Here is a 22,342-nt window from a genome sequence, read left to right on the forward strand (position 1 = left end):
CGCTCCTCCAGTGAGGAATCAGGAAATACTAGTACGTGATTGGTCGTTCCTCTGCCGGGTCCCAGATGGGATGGGCCAAAAATCAAAACAAGGCAATAAGATTATTGAAGGAAAACAGAAAGACAAAATAAAAAGTATACCTTGTTTTCTTGGACACAATTATGAGCAGATAAGGAAACCTATTATGAGTTGCTGGTTGTTGATGTCGAATTAAAACTTTAAAGGATGCATCGCCAGGTTAGACGAATGATGCCGGCTCTGCTGGCCCTGCAGACACTTATTTCTGGTAATCTTACAATTAAATTAATTTATGTGTTATGTATGAGGCGTATCAAGTACATATTTTAATGCACATTCATAATTTGATTCTTTTTGCTTCCGAAGTTTTTATCAATGTAATATCTTTTACTTTTTACCGATAAAAATATTACAATGAAATAATATTTTTGCATGTGCATGCTATATCCCAACTCTGATTTATTCTGTATTCTGTATTTTATTTTATTATTTTTATTGTTATTTTCAAAGGAAAATTATTATTATTATTGTTGTTTATTTGTCCAAATTGTTACATCACATTGTTTACAAACAAATTGTTGAGAAACAAATAAATGACAAACAAAATACATAATATATAAATATGTCATAAGTATTAATTTAATTATAGCAGCTGAATTGCCTCTGCTGCAATGCAATCCCAATTCCAAAAGGGTCAGTGAATGGAACAACTTGAGTGACGAAAACGATCTCTCGGTGAGTAACTATATATTTTAAGTAAACTTAGGTAGTAGATTAAGATAGTTTTTTATGTAGTAGAAAAACTAAGAAAAAGAAATTCAAACATTAAAAAAAACCTTTGTCCAGTACATAATAATATTTGTATTCGTGTTTTTAATTTAATTCAAAGGTAACTGCATAAAATTAAATTCCTTATTATGTCCTTTAGATATTGATTAACCCACACATCATTGATTGTCCTCATTATTACGGGAAAATCAATGAACGTTACTGCTGCTATGGCACAGCCTCATCCGTGCCTTACTGCTGCGACGCTGAAGAATTTACCAAACAATCCCATGAGTATGCATAATGATTAATATTTTATTATTTGAATTGCATCACCTTTTCATTTTTCTTTAAATTATAATCATAGAATTTTCCATTGGTTATATATAGGAAAAACAAACTGTTAAAAGCTAGTTTATTCATTTTTGTTTAAATAATATTAAATTAAAAAAATAATAAAGTTATATTGAAGAATGAAACTTATTGTCTAGGACTATATACTCTGGATCCTTCCTGCACCTTCATGCGATTTTCCTCATTGCTACGTTGGTGGTCATCGTGGTCATCTGCTGTGTCTGCTGCTTTTGTTGCCCATGCTGTATCTTGTACAAGAGAAAGAAACGTGGTGTCGTTTTGAATGGTGATATTACATTTTATCTTGTTAATAAAAATTAAACTTCTAATAATTAACTTTCTATAGCTGCAGGAAGAGGCGCCCAACCTGAAGCTCCGTCAGTACATCAGGGAGGCCCACAGTCAAGCGTTCACCAGCAACTACAGTACAACCCTCAATATCCACCCCAAGGCTATCCTCCTCAACAATATGCAATGGTTCCTCAACAAAATTACCCACTGATGCATCAGCAAAATGCTTACCCACCAGTTGTTCCACACCTAGCTGCAGAATATTCACCTGCAGTTGCTTCTCAGGGTAAGCTTTGATTTTCATTGGCCTGACTAGTTTATTCTTTCTGTTTCCATCTGTTCAATAATTCATTGCCAAAATTACAGGTCACCCAGTGCCAACATCAGAAATCTCCGACAACAAGCCAGCTGAATTGTACACCCGCCAGGCTCCTTACAATCCACACTTTTGAACAAAATAAGTAGAGGACGGCAAAAAAATTATTTAAAGAGAAGGAATAAGGAGGGACAAGCTCATTGTCAGAGAACAATTTTAAAATAATGAGACTTTTTACATTTTAATGCATATAAATCTTACTTAATTAATTATACTGTATATAAAATTTATTTATTTTAGTAATTGACTGATGTAAACAAAAATGTAAGTTGCATAAAAGAAGAAAAATTTATAGTTAAATTTTATTATAAACGTCTCTGCTCATAATATGAATCATGAATATATTATTATTTTAATTATTTTGTGTTACTATAATAAGACTGAATTAAATTGATTAACCTTCACCAATTTAATTTATTTCATGTGCCCATTAAATTAATTAAGGTTGCTGTTTAAAGAAAGAAGGAGAACAGCTAATCAAGCGTTATCTCTTTCTGCATAATTAATTCTCCTGCTAAAATATAAGTAACTTTCCTACTATGAAACAAACATTTTATATCAGAAATAAACAAATACATAAATTGAGGAAGCATAATTGTTTATGTATCAACTTTATTATAAATTTTTTGAAGCTCTAGCAACGCCACAAGCCTGGAACTACTCTGAGACAAAAAAAAATCTAAAACCAGTCGACCGTAATATAATAATCCACATGTCTGTGACTGATTTTTAACCTTGGGGTGTTCTCTTCATTGTTCCCATGTTTGTGATAATTCAAATTTACCGCTCTCCCGTGTCTAGCCGGGATGGTGCGATGCTAGCACGGGATTGGTCGTCAGTTTCCAGACGGTCCAATGTAAAGCCTGGAAATTTGAGGAAAGAAACGTGAGAAAAAGACCAGCGCTGAGCGGATGCAGACGAAGTATTGAGAAGGGTGGAGACCGTGGACTTTCGGTTGCTAGCAAGACTAGACGCAGTCGTCGCAGACCCTAGGATTAAATGTTGGTGTGGGTGACTCATCCACGCCTGATCGACTGACAAACAAGTTTCTCGGAAATCTAGAGAATCCCAGGGAGGAAGGTTATTATTGTGTCTGTAAAACAGTCAAAACAGACCAAGCAGGATGCATCGTCTGCTTCGGGTGGTGCTGGCTTTGGTGGTCCTGCTGCAGACACTCCAAATTGGTGGTAATTACATAGACTCTCATTATACGTAAATTTTATATTTTTCGAGCCATGGAGCCCATTGTTTCTTAAGCTAGAGAGATTATCAATACCAAAACATAATAAACAGTACACTCTGCTATCAAATTACTGTGCTCTTTATCCATTAATTTTATTATTAATTTCTATTGAAAATTTCAGTGTCGGCACAGATCCGATGTGAGGCCAATGCCAATGCAAAAAGGAAGATCGTCAACTTAATCGACCCAAACGTCCTCACTTGTCCACCTTTAAGCGACGACGATGAGCGCTACTGTTGCTACAGACCACACACAATGTTGTACTACTGCTGCGATGCTGAAGAGTTCATCGAGCAGTCTGGGTTAGAATGATTTATTATTATATCAGTTATAATTAATAAATTTAATCATTTTGGAAAAATTATACATTAAATTTAATGTTGCATAATTTTACAAGTTGTCTGTTGTTTGTATACCATTTTAGTTTGAGATTATGAATATGAAGAAATTGTTTTTTTTTCAGGATTGGATTTATCCTGCCACTTCTGGTGTCTATGCTTGTTGCTATGCTGGTCATCTGTTGTGTTTGCTGCTTGTGTTGCCCGTGCTGTTTCTGGTACAAGAGAAGGAACCGTGGTGCTGTATACAACAGTGAGGACGGATTTTATTAAAAATAAGCAACTTGCTAATTAAAATTTCATTGAAAACTAAATAGCTGTAGTGAGAGATGCCCAAACTGATGCTCCACCGGTGCCCCAGCACGGCCCACAGTCAAGCGTCTACCAGCAACAACAGTACAATCCACAATACCCACCACAAGGCTACCCTCAACAGTATGCCATGGTGCCTCAGCAGAATTACCCAATGATGAATCCACAAGATGCATACCCTCCAGCTGTTCCACCGCACGCAGCTCCATATCCCCCGGCTGTTCCTCCTCATGGTATGCATTGATTTTATAAATTATTTAAATTAATTTTATATACTGAATAGAAATAATTAATCGGTATTATTAAAAAGTATTAAACCAGTATAATATCGCAGGTCAGCCAATGCCACCTCCATACTCAGAGACCAAGCCAGCAGACAATTTTTATAACCGTCAAGCTCCTTATAATCCAAACTTTTAAATGAAGCACTGCGAATATAATGTAAAAGATTTTCAACGTTGTTTGCTTCTTGTGTGATAATGAGGATAGCCCACAGACTAATTCGGAAACAATGATTTTCAATGTGCCTGATTTTGATGAATCTCGATTAATGCAGTATGTAATGTGATTTGCCTGATAAAGCTTAATCAATTTGTAGCTTTTGGCAAAAGGTTCTCCTATGTGTTAATTTCCATTCAGTAATTGGCACTCTCAATGTCAAAAGTGCTCTCTTACAAGAGTTAGGTTCCATTTTCTTCAAGCGTGTCGGTATAATCCCTAATGATACCGATTTTAAAATATATCAATTACTCTTATTTGTCAATTATGGATCAATTAAATCAATTCATCTAACGTGTTTTAAGGAAAATTATGACTATTTTGTTCAAATAGTAAAATAGTCCTTCGTAGTGACAATTGGTCTTGTAAAAGTTATTGCCTGTTTAATAGAATACACATGATAAGGTAGTGGGGGCGTTGCTCCCCAATAATGCTCCTCAAACCAGAATTTTTTCGGAAGGTCTGTGGATGGAAAATTGAAAAAGACTGTTTTTTGTAAACAAACATTTTGTACACAGAAAGTGGCCATTTCACACAGAGCTGAAATTTTTACATTACATATTATGTGTAAGGCATTTAGATCGTAATGTACCTTGTATAATGTTTCTGATGTATACAAATTTGGGAGAAGAATATCCACAGTCCTTTAAAATAACAATTGCTGTTTGTAATAAGATTATTTAAAATGAAGAGTAGAAATTTTCAAATAAAACTAATTTATTTGTTAGATCTATGATAAGAAAACATTGTCTTTCATACTCTTAAACATAGGCGCCCTGAAAATATAATATATTGTTCATCAAAGACCTTTATAATCAATTTAAAAAAAATTTTGAGATTCTAGATATCTGTGTTCTGTGTCTGTTGTTTTCTGTTGAATCTGTTGGGGCCTCGCCCACGCCCACTCTTTTTCTGTTGGGGCCCCGCCCACTCTACTTCTCATCAAAATAAATGCGGCCTTTTTCTAGCCAAGCGTGAGAAGTGGCTAGGATTCTTCAAAATTGTACATCATTTTATTATGCAGAGATAATTAATTAAAATAATAAAACGATTTAAAATTCTGGATATTCAGAAGGAATTCTGGACTAAATATTTGAAGCTTTTGAAGGGTAAGTATGTACAAAAACGCTGCTCTTTTCGAAAATCGATCCTTCCAAAATGAATATGAACGTTCCAATTTGTTGATGTTTTTTTTTTTTAGCATTCTTCGAGGATTCCCTACAAAATGAAGAGCCTGAGGATATTTTCGCAATTGCGAAGGCCCTACTCTAACTTCCAACCAGGATCCCTGGCATCCAGAGTAAAAAGAGTTGAAGAAGGTATTTACGTATGGCAATACATAATTACGCATCCTACAATTATAGTATTAAATTTATTGTTAAAATAATTCGGCCCTAGAGATTTACCAGGCCTGACTGCTGAATTTCTCAAAGGGGTGTGCAATTAAAAAAAAAAAAAATACATAAAATAATAAGATTTTTGAACATTTTAAAATAATATTACTAATAGTGTGTACTATATGGTAGAATTTTTCATTAGTACAATGATTTTTTTAGAGCCCAAGCCTTTGACAGAAAAGGAGATTAATGAAAAGAAGAGAAATGGTATGTTTAACGCAGAACAGAAAAGGCAAGAAGCAAAAATTGGAAGAATTGAGAAAATTGAAGTCCAATATAAAGGATTGCCTGAAGAAACTACTCTTCTGATGAATAAATGCTTGTCTACACCATATGATTGTGCCAAACGTACTTATTATTTATTTTTTATCTCTCCTGTTGCTAAATTTTGTGTTAATTTGCTTTTTTCCAGATATGTCTGAAACCATTGTTGGCCTTTCTGCATTAGCTCGAGTGAATGGTCAATTGTGGGACATGCACCGTCCGTTTGAAGGTGACTGCGAACTTGAGTTTTTGACAATGAAGGACGCAGACCCTTATCATGCCAACAAAGCATTCTGGAGAAGCTGCTCCGTTATCCTTGGTGCGGTCGCTCAAAATGCATTTAAGGATCGATTCGGAGTCAATATTCACAGTTTCCCTTCTCCCAATGGTATGGTTTATAAAATTTTGATTTGAAGTATTTCTTTTGCAATTTATTTTATATTATTTTCTTCAGTGAAAACAGGAAGCTTCATTTATGACGTGCAACTTGATATGCCTGAATGGCATCCAACACATGTAAGTGCTTGAATGAAATTAATATTGTGAACTTTTTATTGACAATAATTTCATCAGGATGAACTGAAGGTGCTTTCAGCACAGTTTGTTAACATGGCCAGGGAGGAGCTAAAATTCGAAAGACTTGTTGTTGATGCAGAATTCGCAGAGGAAATATTTTTTGACAATCCTCACAAGCTCGAGCAAATTCCCCAAATAGCTACGCAACTTTCAGATGGTTATTATATTTTATAAACGTTTATCGAGGCTCATTTCCTTTATATTGTAGATAACAAGATTACCCTGTATAGGATAGGAAACCACGTGGACATAAGCAGGGGTCCCATGGTTGGAGACACGGGCTTTGTTGGCAGGGCTACTGTCACCGCCGTCCATAAATTAGATTCTGAAATTAAGAACCTGTACCGGTTCCAAGGGGTGGCCTTGCCCAAAGGATTCATTGTAATCATAATGCGAATACTTTTTATTTATATGCTAAAACTTTGTTTCTCATAGTTCAACCATTTTGCATACGGAATATTGGAAAGCCGAGCTGCTAAGCTGGTAGGTCAATAATTTTAAAAAGTATCAAAACAGATGTTAATACCTTCATTTTCAGAATAAATCTTGGATTCCTGGCACACACGAGTAGGAAGGAAATGTTTGTAATAATTTTTGTAGATTAATAAAGTATTATAGAAGATTGAGAATGAGACCCTCTCATTTTTTATTAACGAAACTCAAGTACCCACCGAGGATAGGAGCCTCAAAGCAGGCACTTTGAAACACAATATTTACAATAATAATAATAATTACTTTATCCATTGTATAGTGTATATAGAATTTTTTTATATTTTATGTATAATTATTATGCACACAGGATCCCACTATGGGTTCACCTGGACACCATTTGGTGGTGTCATCACATCAGTTTGTGACCACTTAAGTTATTTTCTTTGAGGATGCCTTCATTTTTGCTGGCGTCTGACTCTTGATAAGCAGCCGAGAAGGTCCATTGAGAGATGCCTCCTCATCGTTGTTAGGCGTGGGCGCTTCAAGTAAAAGGGGTGGGGCTGACTCCATGACCAAAAGATCTAACAGTGGAGGAGGCGATGATGGCAATGGAATGTTCAGAGAATCGTTAAGTTTTGGCTGAGGCGGTTCCAAAGGTGGAAGAGGTGGCAGCAATGAAACTTGGTCATTTACCTCCTCAACTGGATAAAAAATAAACAAGATTATTAAGAAGCACAGGAACAAAAAAAGTTAACTAATTTACCTTTCTCTTTCTCTCCCCTCTCTTGCTCATCTAGAAATAAACCAAATTCTCTTTTTAAACGTTCCGTCAAGTTCTCTCGCTGCTTTTCTGAACTAGTAGGTTCAGAATTCCACCTCGGAACCTCTGCATAAGAAAGAAATTGTCAATTTCAACTTTACATATTATCTCAGTAATCAAACATACCTGTCTTGTTGTCCATGTCTCCTGCTTGATCCTCTATACTGGCAGAAGAGTTAGGTCCAAATGCAGCAAGCTCTGGCTTATCCACCTTTTGTTTGTTACGTTGCCTATATTCCGATATTGAGAGCTAAAATGACAAATTGTATTAGACTCTTGTTAAAAAATCAACGATATAATTAAATACCTTTCTCTTGACTGCTGCTGGTACTGGTGCTTGAATGACAGGTGCTGGAGGAGGGGGTACAGAAATTGCAGCTGGAAGCTGTAGTTCTTGACTTATTTCCCTTGGAGCCTTTACGGGAGACTCTGGCAGAGGTGGTGGCGGTGGTGGCACAGGGTTGGCAAGCAAAGAAAGAGGGAGGCTTGTAGGAGTTGATGGAATATTTGGCGCTAATGAGAGCAAAGGTATTTCTGCAACAGCATTCAGCTCTGGAGCAGAGGCCATCACGGTTGAGGCTGAAATTGGGATTGCCGGCGGAGGTGACAATACAGGGGGCAGAGACTCCTTTGGCTCAATTTTGATGCCGATGTGACCAGAGAGAGCCAAAACGGCCTCTTCGACGCAACGCAAAGGCAAATTGGGAGCAGGTTTTGGGACTTCTGTTTCGGGCTCAGGCGATGCTGTTGTAGCAGGGGGTGTGTAAGACTGTTGTTGCTCTAGTGACTCACGAGCTAGACGTCTCTTCTTCAATGGGGTTACATAATCCGGAGATACAGAACGAGGGCTGCTACTTGGGATTGGCTCGCTTTCTTCACTGATAGCTTGCCTCAACCATCTTTTCTTTGCTGCTGCTGCCCCTCCAACACAACCATCTCCATCTTCCAACTTCAACGGACTCAACGGCGGTTCTGGTTTGTTTAGCCATTCGTTCATCAGCACCTGCCATATTGAGTTTTTGATTAATCAAATGCAGTGGGAAAGCAATGGGTGGACAATTCACCTTTTTAGTTTTAGGGAATTTGAAGCCCAAAGGAGGAGGTGATGAAACGACTCTCGGAGAGGCACTGGCTGAAGCACTGCCTGGAGAGAGAACTAGGTGGCTTCCACTTGAATTCTCATCTGCAGAGAGAACTTGACTTGATGCTCCACTGCTACTCCGACCGCGTATCCGCCTCCTGAGCAGAATTAAGAAATTAATTCTTGTTTACTCATCACTGCACGTTTGAGGGAAAATAAGCGTATCAAAATATGATAATGAAAACTGAAAACAAATTGATGAGTATTTTTATGTACTAACCCTTTCTTTTTGACAGGTTGAATTTCTAAGTCCATGTCTGCCTCGTCTCGAAATCTTCCCGAGGAATCGGAATCCTTAGAATCCCTCTCAGACCGCCTGTGATGTTGCTGTGCTTGTTTCCGTTGCTCTTGCTTTTCTAACCTTTCAAACGCCTTCATGATGGCCTCCATTTTGCGCTCTTCCCGAGTCATTTTCCTTTTGTCTGGAGAGTTCATACTGCCAGGAGACTCCTCATCGTTGCTGTCTTCCCCCTGGCTCTTTTCTGGTGTTGGCATCTGTTTCACTGGCGATTTTGGGGGCTTCTTTGGAGTGCTTTGAGGAAGCTGGACAACAAGATTTGGGGGTGCTGAAGGTACAGCTATTGCAAGAGCTGCTGTATTTGGAGTAATAGCAGGCGCTGACAATGTTGGGGATGGCGTGTTGACCTGTAATACAGGCGGTGCTGGTGACAGATCAGGAATACTTTCCTCTGTATTTCGTCTGCTTGCTCGTCTCCTCCTTTCCACTTTTCTATTAAAAAATTAAGAAACACTAAAAAAATTTACCAACAAGTTTCATCTACTCACTCAACGTTCACTTCTGCGTGACCATTCTTCTTAATATCCAGGTTTGGGGTCAGCGGCGGACAGTTCTTGCAAGGTATCCTCACAGGTTCATCATGCTTGATAGTGATTTCCTGATTTTTCTCAATGGCACTAGCTGCCACCAGGTACAGATGCAAAGCGCCCTTTTCAATGCAATGTTTGACCTCAGCGTTGGGACAGCAAGATCTACGCACAAATCGGGCGTCGTTTCCATAAGTTCTAGCATCTACGCATATCTCTGTGTTTTCTTTTGGTAGTTGATAAAATAGAAGGTAAGGGGACGCTAGTTGAGCCTTTTTCACAGAGTGTTGTGCAGCAAGCATAAACTTGCCACGGACTTCCATAATGGGCTGGTTAGCTTGCAAAGTTGCTGCAGCCAGTAGTACTTTAGATCCAGAATCCCCAAGTACAGTTCTACACTTCTGAATGACAACCGGCCCGACTTTGAAGTCAGAGTGGATGCCATTGACTTTGATAGCCTGAATGCGTGCTCGCAACTCAGGGGAGTAATGATTTGTAACTGCCTCCTCGTATTGCTCTATCCATTGCCTCAACTGCTGTGGCTGGCTTGCTAAAGGGACGTTAGACGTCCAGCAGTCCTGAGTGTCTTCATCAACAGACTCTGGTTTTCCCTTGCTCTGAGAAGAAGATTATTAAAATTAGTTTTTTTTTTAATGACACTCTTACTCTTCTCCTGCCAGCAATTTTCTTGGAATCAGTCTTGATAGGGGTAGAGTTAAGGTTATTCAACTCTTTTTTCTTGTTGTTTCGCCTTTCATTTGCTCTCTGCTCCCTTGCGGCTACAGCAGCAGAGTCCCTTTTTTGGCGTTTCACAACCTTCTTAGTTTCTTTCTTGACTGGCCTCTTTCTTACTCCAGAGTTGTTACCCAATCTGCAATGAATTTTCTTATAATGTATCAAATAATATGGTTAAACTATTCTTAATACTTTTTGAACTGATTTGGAGGCCCTGCTTTATTAGCTTGACCATGCTCATCATCCGAGGAGCTGGTATCATTGTGCATCTGCTTCCGAAGCTGCAAGTTTCGAGCTCTAGTTCTGTCTACCCTGCGTGGCTGGCACTGTTCACAAAGGTACTCCTCAGGAATATTATTCCTATCAATACCCATGCAGTCCACATGTTGCCAAACCCTGAAAATAATATATCATTCAAAGCACCATTCAAGTATGTGTAGGCAACCACTTACAGACACTTGTCACAACAAATCATGTAGCCATCATCATGCTCAAAGTCACTGTAAACATAAACAAAATTAACAATACACATTTCATAGCACAGGACTAAAAATTACGTACCAGATACACCTTGTCACACTGTCTTCGTCTCCTTCTCCTTCAGCAGCTGTCTCAGTTTCCTCACCCTCTAAACCTCTATCATTTCCTTCGTCGCCAGAACTAATCATCGACCCTCGAGAGTTGTCATCTTGACTCATCAGCATACTCGACAGCGAGTTAACCCCTGACCTCATCTACAAATTAGATGTTTATGTTGCCTATAAAACAGAGATTGCTAAGTGGTAATAAACTACTAACCTGGTCAGCTACAGTTGCAAGGGCCCTAATACCAGAGAGATCGTGAGCAGAGAGTGGGGGTGGGATCAAATGATTATGCTTGATTTGTGGTTGAGCCGCTGGAGATGGTGAAAGAGGTGGTGTTGGTGGGGGCGGCGCCCCATAATTGTGGTCTTGTAGGACGAACTAAAAAAAATTGTAAATTTTTTCTGCACGAATAAAATAATCCAAAGACTTGCATGATACGAAGGGTGGCTGTTAGCTTTGTACTTAGGTTGCTCGACTTGAGAGCGTGCTTCTGTCCTGCACGATCTGAAACAGGTTGTTCAAAATCAAAATTAAGTTTATTTTTAATTCAGTGTCGTTCAGCACTGGATGAGAGGAAAAACTTACTGCTGATCCATTTTGAATGTGATAACAGGATCCTTGGAGGGCTTTTCAACTCGGTTGAGTGTAGTAGTGACAACAGTGCCCAACTGCAGGATCAGGTCAGCCTCTTCGTGACCGGGGGCGTTGTTGTTAAGTGTTGGCCTCTGAGGTGAGAGCAGCTCTCTCTTGAGGACGGTGGGGGTGGCATTGCTGAGTGTCGGGGGCAGGTTGAGTGTGGAGGAGTGCTCTTGGTGCGCCCCCGAACCCTCCGAGCACTGGATCACTGATGGCACTGACGTTTTGACAGCAACAAGCAACTGCAAGTTAAAGGAGAAAATGTTTTAAATCATTTAATCTCTCAAAGTCGTTCATTTTAATTGAGGTGAGGAAATAATACATAACTTTTTTAAATATCTTTTTTTTTAAATTTTGAATTTTCCTTTGACAAGACGATTGATTGATAAATTTGATTTATTTTTAAAATTCCCATTAATGATTGTCGGAGGAACATCAACGCAGTTTTTACGCTGGCTGAATTTAAGCAAGTTCCAAAGATTTGTTTGAAGGTGCGGCAACACCGCCTCAGCTTGGTCAAGGCCTTATTGCCAAACAAAATGCACCCAAACTCGAGGCCAAAAAGGATATATTATGCTTTCACCTAACAAGGGGCGTGGCCGCAAAACGCCTTTATAATTTTGGAAAAAAGAGCTCCAAAAATCGCAAGACCAGGCATCACTCTCACTATCCATTGTTGTATCGCGCTAGTTTGGGTTGTGGGACAAAATTAGCCCGACCAGCCGTGGCGTTGGTGCTTAATTAATTAAGAGGGGCCCTGTTGGGATCCCAGTCGCGATCGCGCATTCCGATGCTCCGTTACACCCTCTTTTTGAATCAAAATATTTACACCCGACACAAATGTATATTTCTCAAAAGGAAGTCATTTGCAGCATTTTTCGCAAAAATGGATTTATTTGGGAAAGTAGTGCGCATTTTTTCAACTGGATCAACCGGTTTCCAGTGCCAAAAAGGCAACCGCCTCAAAGCAGACGACTATTGATTTCTCCAGCACAGGTCCGACGCGGTCAGGTGAATCAGGGGTCGTCATGACAACCCCAGAATACGTCACACGCACCCTGGTCGATATCGCCCAAGAACCGGTATGCGGCAAAATTGGCCTGCTTTTGGGCAACAACCGGTAGCAGTGCAAGAAGTGTCTGATGGAGGGGGGATGCGGGGTGATGCGCAATAGCTCACCATTGCTCTCGGTAACGTTGCTGGCCGTCGCGACTATTTTTGTGGACACACGGGACTCGTGTTTGGTGACCGCACCAATCATGGACACTTAGTACGACCCCGTCGCCACAGAGCGGCCAACTCAAGATTTGTCCTTAAAAGGACTCGGGTGCTACTTCACATTAAAATCGATCTTCTGCGCTGCACAACAATAACAAAACAAAATTAATCAATAGAAACAATATTATTGACCGCCCACCACAATGACATTTAGTGGGCATTAAAAATTAATTTTTGAAAGCTATATTATGTACAATAGAACACTCTGACATCAAATAAGAAGTATTTAAATATTTCATTCACGGTTTAGATCATATTTTTTTCTACATGAAATAATAAGCCCAGAGCTGTATGGAAATAAATTTTCCAGGCTAATATATGTTCTTTCTGTTCCTGTTTTTAACTGCATGACATTACAAAAATTGGTCAAAACATTCCACAATTGCAGTTATATTGTAAAATGTAAACAAGGTCTCAGTAAAAACTGTCCAACGCACAAAAATAAGAATCAAAGTTATATTTTCCTGAATTATTTGATAAATTCTTAAACTAAAATTATTTGGAAATTCCCTGCCAAATGTGTTGTGAATCACAAGTCGAATAAAATGATCCTTGAAATTTTTAAATTAAAACAATAAATTAATTATAATTAAACAATGACAATATTGTGCATTAAAATTAATATAAGTTCTCCTATCTCTGTTTTCGGTTATCTATTTTAATTACCTAGTTGACTTTATATACATAGTGGCCTTAGCCAGACACTTAGTACTAACTGTCTCAACCGTCTTTGAATTGAAGTCTGCATGCACATAAATTGTGTAATATAATTCTAGATGATCTGCAATTGATTGCAAACAATACAGTTAACAATAAATTAAGGAGTAGCTTGAGAAATATTCTGTAAATAAATATTTAATAACTTTTAATTCAGAGTTGGTTACATTCAAAATTTAAAAAAAATGACGGTTTCTACAGATGTGAAATTTTTGGTTTAGGTAAAATAACTTCACTTAAAACTAGAAAAGACGGCAAGGGCATCTAAAGGGTGGTAGAAAAGTAAAAGGGCCGGTGTGGGATGAAGCGATCCCCGGTCGAATCGCGGGAACGCCTCCTTATTGTATTGCTCGTTGTCGTTTTCGCCACTTAATGACTAAAACCAAAATTCCCTGATAATAAGTTAAATTTCCTCACGGACAAAGAGCATAAATGGGCACACAAAATGTTTTGCCCATCGGGGGCATCGGGGGGCTTTGTTGATTGGCGTACCTTTCAAGTTGTCAACGAGACAGGCTGGCTTTAGGCGTCGATTAAACCTCTAATTCTTGCAAATTTCGAGCCGACAGTGGTTTCAGCGTTGAGGTACGAGTTCCACTTGCTTTCGGGAACCTAAGGGCCCGGCCTCAATCTTGCAAACGGACTCAAAACGGGCGGTGTTCGGGAAGAGACAGTGTTGATATTGCCTACAGACACAAACATCGTTTGCAAACTAAAGAAATATGGCGGCTTTTTCTGCTACGGGGTCTACAAGGCAAAGCGGGCACGGATCCGCGAGTCTGGAACCACCGATCGGAAGTAGTACTAGAGCGCCACATTAGCCGCTTGATCTTGCATGCAACGGCGAGTGGCCGGCAGGAGAACTAAAACGTCCTCTCCGCGAAGGCGCGTTATTCGAAAGCCAAAATACAAAACATCGCAAACTACATGAAATTTGTGTGCTTCAAAGTTTACTAAACACAAAATTTACGGCAAAGGATTATGAGACTATTATCCACCTAGAGTTTGCTGGTTTTGAATTAAGTTCTTAATTATTTAATACATCAAATCACATCAAATGAGCTGTACCGCTGACTTTCCACTAGTTACACCCTGAGATGTGTCGGAAATAAAAACTTCGTCGGCCAAATAAATAATTTGTCCCTCCTCCAAAGAACCCACCCTGAAGAAGAATGGCTGAATCGTAAGTGAAGAAGACACAATGTTTAGTTCTATTAACGCTGAAATACACCAATTTGAATTTTACAGAGAAGATTTTAATGGAATAATCGCCCCGGATACTTTCATGGAGACTTTGCTTAAATATGGACTTTACATAGGCGCAGTATTTCAATTATTCTGTATAGCAGCTATTATTGTTATTCCAGAGAAATATTTGGATTCACCGAAGGTAAAAATAAATTTTATATTATTTTTTTCGTCATTTTAGAATCAAAACGCACAATTGCACATAATTTAAGTTGGTAATCAATTCCCTCATATTGATCATTCTACGTTTAGCTAATTACTTTTTACTTAAATTTTAATATAATTTTTGTCCGCAGTAAAATAAATACACACTCAGTAAATCAATGGATACATCACCATTTTGTATTTATTTTGCCAACTCAGTTTTATTGCTATTTTTCTACAGAGCCAAATATTTTTATGGTTATAAATTAATGAGAAAGATATTAAAATTGACTTCATTTTACCGTGCATTATTTTGTTTTAGGATGAAGGAACAGACGAAGACTCAAACCATAGTAGTCCTCACAATACTCCGAGACGACCTCATGGACACCACCGCAGAAAAGGTGACAAGAAAAAAAGAAGGTGAAGTAATGAGCTTATTGTGGAAGCTTAACTTTCCTTGCAAAGTTGGGTTGTCATATTTTGTCCAAAAGCCGAAATACAATTTGTCCGAAAATTAAATTTCATTTCTCAACAACGTTAAATTGAATGTTTGAATATTCCTGGCAAGGAATCCATTTAATAATAAAAAATTCAATTGATAAATTCCTATTAAAATATGTAGATCAGTAAGGTCAAATGGTTAGTTTGACTTTATTGATGCAAAATGGTAAAAGTCCCTTCCGACAAGGTGTCTTAGCAAATATTTCGGACATTCAAGATTTCGTGCTTTTTCGGACAAAATATGGGACGCCGCCAAGTTTGCTTCAAAAATGCTGTGGAGGTGTGGTTAACGACAGATTTGATCCTAATTAAATTATGTAATCAAGATATAATCGACACACTCTGCTCCATGGACAGAGCAGTCTGTGATTGTAATATAAAAATTTGCTAACAATAATTTTATGCAACGCATTTAATTCAGCTGTTTATGTTATTGAATTAGTAGGTCCAACTAGTCATGATTACTATTCTGAACCACATTTTTTTTATTATTGAATAATTTGTATCTAAATGAGGCACGGTAAAAGAATAAAGGAATATATAAAAAAAACATTGAAAAATCTTTTCCAAATAATTTAAACCCCTACATTAAACATAACTATGTTAATGTCAAATGAGCATTTAAGATAATAATTCTTTCTTGTTCAGCACATTGCACAACATTTGGCAGGACTGAAAAATTAAATCATTTTATATTTGTTGAGAGGTTTTATTCTTATGTCACGCCAGCCAGCACAAATTGTTGATCATTTATTTATGAATGATTGATTTAGATGATGACATGAGAATTTACATAAAGATTAACTCCGTTCTTCAGCATCAAAAGCAATAAGACTATTTTGTGGTTAAGGGAATACAATGTAATTTTTACTGCATCATAGCAGTTGAGATTATAAATATTGATTAATTTTGCAGTGTGTGAAGGGGGCAAGAGTTTTCAAATTAGATAAACAGCAGTTCTTAAAATTAACGTCAAACTGCGGGTCCTAAAATGTATGTAACAGTTAAAGTTTCATTGTTCGTAAGTGTAATCCACAGGGTCCACTGGGTTGGTAAGCAAAAAAGTTATACAAATAGTTACACATACTGTTCTATTTCTATTTTACTCCCGATAGCAAATTTCCACCATTAAAGTACTTCAAATTCTATTTTCCATTGCAGATGGTCGTACACTACTTGATTCCGTAGATTATTTAACAAATAGAATGACAACACGGATTTTTTATTTTAACTAAGGGTTATAAACAATTTTTTTCCATGATAACTTTTGCATCTGGATATACAGGCAGCCGCATCAATTTACTAATTTGTAATACAAACAATCAATGAGCATTTAATAAAATTAAAAGCAAGCTGTACTTTTGGTAGCTTACCAAAGTTTGCATAAATATGTTACAGCATTATATTTTTATGTAGTTTTGAGGCAAACACTTCCACATTTTACCATTGAATATGCAACAATATTATTGTTTGATTGAATACATTAAATTTTTCTGTCGTTTGATTTCCTATTATTTAAATTTAATCTGTTGAAATAAAGCAAGAAAAATTCAGTGGACCCTAGCTAGCTAGCTAAAAATAATTACATATTTTCTCGCACTGTTATTTGTATCACTGGACAAACATTGCATTGCATTCCTTTTATTTAAACAATAAATTATGAAAGGAGAGGCAATTGTGTAACCAAAATCTGCTTTGCAATCTCTGCGTCAACTGCTTTTAAATAAATAAAAATAAAATGTTTTTACGGAAAAAAAATTAACTTGCAAAAGATTTAAAATTAAATTTCGGGCAGCAGTACAAACAAGTTAAGCTTTTTCCAGTGATTTGTGGTTGTAACACCAATAGACTGCAGATAACTCCGCAAGAAGTCTCCGTCCAGGTATTTTAATTTTTGACTTTACAGTTCTGTTTTCTTCGTGGCATCATTTAGCCAGTTTCAGACTGTGTTTTGGTAGTGAGTGGGCATTGTAGTGGGCATCATGAAGTTTTGAGCGGCCACTGGCCATTGATTGGTAGAAACAGTAGCATTTACAAAAATACCGAGGTGCTAGCCCAGAGATTTAGGCACCTTGCGGCTGGCTCAAAGTATTCAATGCAAAGAAATCTACACGGCATGCCTAACACGAGTTTTGTTTCTGTCAAAATATCTTTGATTTTATCACAAGGTTCATCACAATTTCTTTTGGATTGAACACTCACAACCGTTCCTACCTGTTGGCAACATTTGTGGCGCCCTAAGGAAAATTCCTAGGGACCTCACTTTCGTATTACAAATTAACAAACATAGAAAAATATCAGTTGAGCAGGCAATAATTGGCCTACATTTCAAGTCTTAATTAAGCGCATCAGCTGACCAACTCACGGGCAAGGTGGCTCTTGCAGACTAGCAGTCTTTCCATCAGGGTGTCCATTTGGCTGCAATCCTGATTCAGTCTTAAGCGTGCTGGCCGAATTGATTTCTGAGCTGACTTTGCCGCCCTTGCTGACAGTCCTGAAATTTTAATCAGCGACAAGATCAGACAAGTTGATTTTAGCATTGCAAATTAAAATCATTACCCATTGGGTGTGGATTTTTTAGCTGTCCTACCCCGGCGCCCATTCTGGATGGCCCCACGACCTCTAACAGCCAGTCGGGTTGCTTTTGGATCACCACGAGGGTTATAGCCTGGATGCAGATTTGGCATTCCAGCATTTATGAACCCTTTACCAGCAGGCTATGGTGGTTCAGATAAGAAATTTGAACAGCAAGTCATATTAATGGGCTCACATGCTGATATGGAGGATTGTTCCGATGTCCTTGGGAACGTCCATTTGCAGCGCTACCATAATTGTCACCCCACTGCCCAACAACAATTCCTGCGACTCTAAGACGTCCTCCTTCAGCTACCATGTTCCGTCCACGAGGAGTCACCCCCCTTGCGTTTGGTGGAAAAACGGACATCAAAGGAGCTGCCATCAGATTCACTTGGGTTGGCATCCTTATCGGAGGTGGTAAGTGTTGAGGGGGTGCAACCCTTGCAAAGGTGGGAGTGAGACCTTCCAGAATAGCTTCTTTCATTTTCTCAATTTTAAGGACATCTTCCATGCGGTGGTCACACAAGTCCTGTGTTAAATTAATTTTAATTAACGAACATTTAAGTTTGGCATTAAACTCACAGGAAGTCCTCGTACATTTTCGGCTTTCAACAATTTATATTGAAAAAGTTTGCCATCAAAATAGAGCCATGGGCAGCACATGAGCCAAGGAATGGGTGCTCCACAGGCATCGTTGGCCAGTAGGGCATTTTCAATGCCATTCATCACCAGTGCAGCTAGTTGAACACCTCTTACATTCAGTCTAGGTAACTAAAATATTAAGTTTTATTTCACAAAACCATTTCGAACAATAAATGTTGACAAATGGAAACAAAAATGTTCAAAATTGACTATCCCTAGGCCAAAGAGGCTTACGAATATGATCAACCTCGAATTGATTTAGCACCCGTGTGCAGAAGATCAAAACCATAATGGTTAGCCTCTGAATAAATGGTGCTCATTGATCAACAGAAAACAGAAGATGTTATTATTAATTTCTTACTTGGAGATCTTGCAGGAAATTGGCATTCATCAGTTCTGGAGAAAAGGCCTGAGCAATCAGAGCGTCCATTTCCTGCTTTCTTAGTATAGGTTTTTCAGTGTGCGACATTATGTACCTGAAAAAAAATACGAATTATTTGTTTGTGCTTGTGTTTAGAGAAGTACTACCTAATAACACAAGCAAATAAGAGCATTGGCTGTGGCACATAGTGAGGGTTGAGAATCATGGTTGTATCAGATCTCATGCAAGAAAGGAAAGCCCTCAAGCGCCTCCTTTTATCGTCAACAGTGGAACTGCAGAAAAATTAATTTTGCTTAATAAATAGTGACCTATCAAGGAACTGAAAGACTTACCCAAACCACAGGCGTTGAACTGTGGGCACGCCCCATCCTACTCTCTCTGGTTTGACTTTGTCAGTTCTCATTGAATCTTTGAGCCACAATATTTCTTGTATTGTAATTGAATCGAGATTGATATGGGCCATTTGAGAGGCCTTGTCTTTGGCTGCCTTGTGACTTTGAAGGAAGCTCAGGTGATGCAAATTGAATAGAACTCCATAGACCTTAAAAAATGAACTCAGCCTCCTTCCTGTAGTCATCAGTATTATTTACCATTTGGCGTAGAGGCCTGAAAAATAAGTGCACAGGCGGCAGCTCTGTTTCATCTGCAAGTATAGCTGGCAGTCGAAGTTGACCGTGACTGAGGATTTGGTAAATCTGGGGAGACATCATGCCTTTTGTATGTCGCTCACTGGCAGTTCTCAGCACCTCTGCAGACACTAAGACTGAGATATTGAATTCGCATTCATTCCCAGTAGGATTTGGAGAGGGAGCACTACTTGTGCTGCTGGAGCTTGAAGAGCTTAGTTGAAGGCTAGCAAGTCCATTAGCGACTAAAAATTGAGTTAGTTTTAAGAAGCTATCCATTGTTTGCATTGTTAAAAATTACTTTCACTAGGTTGTTCGTCAGAAGTAGGAGGATCAACTTTAATTGATGGAGTTGATTGTATAGCTTCAATGGAGCTAGATGCATCAGAGGCAAATTTTAATGCTCGAGATGTCTTATCTGCATCTATCTTTGCCTTCCCTTTCAATTTGCCATTTCGGCCTGAAAAGAATTTGCAAATTTACAATAATGCAGTAGAGTTCAAAGCTACAAACCTTTAGCTCCACTTTTGTAACTGAGGAATCCTTCCTTTGTACCATTCATGTAATATTTGAATGCAGCATGCAATTTGCTTCGTAAGTGGGAAGCTCCTGGCCCAGGAAAGACTTGATCAACTATTTCATCAACATCATTAGAAATTGACCCTAGTCCATTCAAAAATGAAGCTATTGCTTTTACGATGACATCAGAGGGTATCTATAAAAGTTTTCATTTAAATATGTACAGAAGCTATTAGCTGCTGCATCACACCTTTCCTGACTGGTGCTCTGGGCATATTTTGCGGTGGAATGAATCCAAGCTCTCCTCAGAGATCAGATGGTTGCCCAAGAGCGCGGCAACCATAGGCAATTTATTATTGGGAAGTTCCAATGCTTCAGCAACTTTTCCTATTAGGTACTCCTTTGTTTCAAGGGCACCCTAGAATTTTAATAACATCAATTATTGTGCTATTGAAATCAAGTATTTAAACCTTGTAAGTGAGTTTCAGCTGCTGTGAAGAGAAGTATCGAGGTGGGTCAAAAGCTGCGTATTCGGGATCCTCAACAAGAAGACCGTGATAATTGTTTTCTCTGCAGAAAGCAATTACTTCCTGCCTGTGGTCGTACATACTACACATCTAAATTCGAGATGAGCGTTAAGAAATTTGCTGAATAATAATAGTTATAAATATACCACAGAGACATTGAGATGCCTCAAAGCCATTCTGAGACAAGTTCGGAGGCACTCAGGAGGTATCCACCAAACTTTTGGAGGCGGTGTGCCTTTAGAGGCAAGATGGCGAAGCACAGATGTGGCTCTGTGGTAGATACTCTGCTGTGCTTGCTGCCACTGTTCAATTCTATCCAGCTCCTGGCAGCCGTTGAAGAAAACAACAAGCTCAATCCCATGTGCTTGCATATTTTGGATCAGAGTAGACAAGAACTGCACCATTCTATTCCACTGGCCACCACTAGCCCAGTCTGAAAAATTAAGTTGCCCATTATTAATTTCATTCCATTACATTTAATACCAGTTTACAGATTTTTCTTATGATTTGAAAAAAAAAATTTCACAACAATAATTTAACAAAGACACATCACCTGAGAAAAAGCCACCATATAATCTGTCGAGGCAGCATTCTGCATCAAGTACAAGCCTAAGTCTTCGACCAGGTGGTTGTGCCTTCCTATTTCTGGCAGCAATTTTCAGCAGGTCGATAGAAACGCATCCGCCAGGGGCGTAGGTCTGGATAAAAGTCTGCAAATCTTGGATCGCCATTGCTATTAATCTTCAATGAATGCTTTTCTGCACTTTTCTGTAACAAGAAGAAAAGTTATCATGTTATAAGTAACCGTAACCGGCATAACTATGATATTTATGTATATAGTTAATTAATACATTTACATGTAGCAAATAAAAAACAAATAAACTAGGATAAAACTGAGAGCTTGAAGGACTCAACTGACGGAATCTACATTATACCTAAATTTAATAAAATGCATTTAAATTGGTTTTAACACGTTGGAAATGGACGGCTTCAATTCTTTACAAAAATTTTTGAGTTTTACAAAGAACTTCAATTAAAACGTTTGGCAGACAAAATTTAATGGATGTAAAATTTTATTAAAAAAAATACTTACTGAGATGTTAAGAAGATTTGTTACAAATAGACAGCAAATCAGATTAAGCGAGTATAATGTATGTAATGTGTGGTGGTCAGCGTTTGGCCATGATGGCTCTTGCTTGCTCTTGCTCGTGGTCTCTGTGTGATTTCTAGGCAGCCCTGCACACACCAAGCCGCGATCATGAACAAAATTCCGCAGGCCGAATGAACCTCGCCTTATTATTCGGCCCGAGTATAGTTAAGAACATAGGCAGAACGAAAGAGCACGTTGAGATTTGAGATGAGAACGAGGTTGGAATCAAGAGGTCTTCTTGGTTGGAATAACAGAACTACCAGAGGAAAGCATGAAGAGAAGATTCGGCAGAATATGGATGGTTATATCACAGTTCTAGTCCCTTTTCCTTTCCTGTGAAATGCTTTCGGATTTGTGCAAAGTACAAGATCTAACAAGCTACGACAACTGTAAATATTCGATTTTGCTACGATTCTGAG

General features: G+C 38.3%; 6 protein-coding genes across 9 annotated transcripts in view; 4 read left to right on the forward strand and 2 right to left on the reverse strand.

The window, feature by feature from the left end:
- Positions 1-2,211, forward strand: part of LOC132204051 (protein shisa-4-like) — a 30,843-nt gene extending 28,632 nt beyond the window's left edge. The window contains exons 1-7 of one of the 4 annotated variants that reach the window (XM_059632286.1): positions 85-169; positions 223-286; positions 668-753; positions 947-1,080; positions 1,278-1,426; positions 1,487-1,717; positions 1,798-2,211. In XM_059632286.1, the coding sequence (XP_059488269.1) occupies positions 226-286; positions 668-753; positions 947-1,080; positions 1,278-1,426; positions 1,487-1,717; positions 1,798-1,883 (747 nt within the window). In that variant the 5' untranslated portion in view covers positions 85-169; positions 223-225 and the 3' untranslated portion in view covers positions 1,884-2,211. Of the gene's footprint in view, positions 1-63; positions 287-667; positions 754-946; positions 1,081-1,277; positions 1,427-1,486; positions 1,718-1,797 lie in introns of those variants that run through there. The other 3 variants (XM_059632288.1, XM_059632289.1, XM_059632287.1) reach the window with 3 other exon arrangements.
- A 479-nt stretch (positions 2,212-2,690) lies between these two features.
- Positions 2,691-4,860, forward strand: LOC132204055 (protein shisa-5-like). Its single transcript, XM_059632293.1, has 5 exons — positions 2,691-2,994; positions 3,172-3,352; positions 3,514-3,641; positions 3,706-3,933; positions 4,035-4,860. The coding sequence occupies exons 1-5, from the start codon at positions 2,931-2,933 to the stop codon at positions 4,118-4,120; spliced, it is 687 nt and encodes a 228-aa protein (XP_059488276.1). The 5' UTR covers positions 2,691-2,930; the 3' UTR covers positions 4,121-4,860.
- A 285-nt stretch (positions 4,861-5,145) lies between these two features.
- Positions 5,146-7,069, forward strand: LOC132204049 (large ribosomal subunit protein mL39). Its single transcript, XM_059632282.1, has 9 exons — positions 5,146-5,307; positions 5,400-5,517; positions 5,755-5,943; positions 6,008-6,247; positions 6,314-6,375; positions 6,433-6,592; positions 6,644-6,816; positions 6,871-6,918; positions 6,974-7,069. Exons 2-9 carry the CDS (start codon positions 5,424-5,426, stop codon positions 7,004-7,006), a joined length of 999 nt encoding a protein of 332 aa, XP_059488265.1. The 5' UTR covers positions 5,146-5,307; positions 5,400-5,423; the 3' UTR covers positions 7,007-7,069.
- On the reverse strand, positions 7,034-12,920 carry LOC132204045 (inactive histone-lysine N-methyltransferase 2E). The gene is made up of 15 exons (XM_059632274.1): positions 12,789-12,920; positions 11,559-11,851; positions 11,405-11,477; positions 11,187-11,351; positions 10,950-11,122; positions 10,841-10,888; positions 10,581-10,784; positions 10,320-10,524; positions 9,615-10,270; positions 9,049-9,558; positions 8,752-8,926; positions 7,995-8,690; positions 7,814-7,937; positions 7,631-7,753; positions 7,034-7,568 (listed from the first exon to the last, which is right to left on the reverse strand). Exons 1-15 carry the CDS (start codon positions 12,789-12,791, stop codon positions 7,297-7,299), a joined length of 3,720 nt encoding a protein of 1,239 aa, XP_059488257.1. The 5' UTR covers positions 12,792-12,920; the 3' UTR covers positions 7,034-7,296.
- Positions 12,921-14,494: 1,574 nt separating this feature from the next.
- LOC132203859 (protein MANBAL) lies at positions 14,495-16,052 on the forward strand. The gene is made up of 3 exons (XM_059632007.1): positions 14,495-14,787; positions 14,853-14,994; positions 15,319-16,052. The coding sequence occupies exons 1-3, from the start codon at positions 14,777-14,779 to the stop codon at positions 15,421-15,423; spliced, it is 258 nt and encodes an 85-aa protein (XP_059487990.1). The 5' UTR covers positions 14,495-14,776; the 3' UTR covers positions 15,424-16,052.
- Positions 16,053-16,080: 28 nt separating this feature from the next.
- On the reverse strand, positions 16,081-22,314 carry LOC132203856 (constitutive coactivator of PPAR-gamma-like protein 1). Its single transcript, XM_059632004.1, has 15 exons — positions 21,867-22,314; positions 21,327-21,541; positions 20,920-21,206; positions 20,717-20,863; positions 20,497-20,664; positions 20,241-20,442; positions 20,029-20,187; positions 19,692-19,972; positions 19,434-19,642; positions 19,248-19,373; positions 19,081-19,195; positions 18,660-18,848; positions 18,271-18,606; positions 18,060-18,217; positions 16,081-17,994 (listed from the first exon to the last, which is right to left on the reverse strand). The coding sequence occupies exons 2-15, from the start codon at positions 21,502-21,504 to the stop codon at positions 17,862-17,864; spliced, it is 2,688 nt and encodes an 895-aa protein (XP_059487987.1). The 5' UTR covers positions 21,505-21,541; positions 21,867-22,314; the 3' UTR covers positions 16,081-17,861.
- Positions 22,315-22,342: the final 28 nt, after the last annotated feature.

The sequence above is a fragment of the Neocloeon triangulifer genome, unplaced genomic scaffold (assembly GCF_031216515.1).
Source record: "Neocloeon triangulifer isolate White Clay Creek 2 clone unplaced genomic scaffold, ASM3121651v1 ptg000020l, whole genome shotgun sequence".
Taxonomy (NCBI): Eukaryota; Metazoa; Arthropoda; class Insecta; order Ephemeroptera; family Baetidae; genus Neocloeon; species Neocloeon triangulifer.

Bases quoted from the DNA above. Each gene is read 5' to 3' on its own strand.
- LOC132204055 (XM_059632293.1), top strand. From the start codon at position 2,931: ATGCATCGTCTGCTTCGGGTGGTGCTGGCTTTGGTGGTCCTGCTGCAG. The intron at 3,642-3,705 runs GTGAGGACGGAT...AAAACTAAATAG, and splicing joins CCGTGGTGCTGTATACAACA to CTGTAGTGAGAGATGCCCAA. The intron at 3,934-4,034 runs GTATGCATTGAT...ATAATATCGCAG, and splicing joins CCCGGCTGTTCCTCCTCATG to GTCAGCCAATGCCACCTCCA.
- LOC132204049 (XM_059632282.1), top strand. From the start codon at position 5,424: ATGAAGAGCCTGAGGATATTTTCGCAATTGCGAAGGCCCTACTCTAAC. The intron at 6,376-6,432 runs GTAAGTGCTTGA...TAATTTCATCAG, and splicing joins CTGAATGGCATCCAACACAT to GATGAACTGAAGGTGCTTTC. The intron at 6,817-6,870 runs GTAATCATAATG...TGTTTCTCATAG, and splicing joins CCTTGCCCAAAGGATTCATT to TTCAACCATTTTGCATACGG.
- LOC132203856 (XM_059632004.1), bottom strand. From the start codon at position 21,504: ATGGCGATCCAAGATTTGCAGACTTTTATCCAGACCTACGCCCCTGGC. The intron at 21,207-21,326 runs GTGATGTGTCTT...TTAATTTTTCAG, and splicing joins ATATGGTGGCTTTTTCTCAG to ACTGGGCTAGTGGTGGCCAG. The intron at 18,849-19,080 runs GTAAGAAATTAA...TTAATATTTTAG, and splicing joins ATTTCCTGCAAGATCTCCAA to TTACCTAGACTGAATGTAAG.
- LOC132204045 (XM_059632274.1), bottom strand. The intron at 11,478-11,558 runs GTAAGTTTTTCC...AACCTGTTTCAG, and splicing joins ACATTCAAAATGGATCAGCA to ATCGTGCAGGACAGAAGCAC. The intron at 9,559-9,614 runs GTGAGTAGATGA...ATTTTTTAATAG, and splicing joins CACGCAGAAGTGAACGTTGA to AAAAGTGGAAAGGAGGAGAC.
- LOC132203859 (XM_059632007.1), top strand. The intron at 14,995-15,318 runs GTAAAAATAAAT...ATTTTGTTTTAG, and splicing joins AATATTTGGATTCACCGAAG to GATGAAGGAACAGACGAAGA.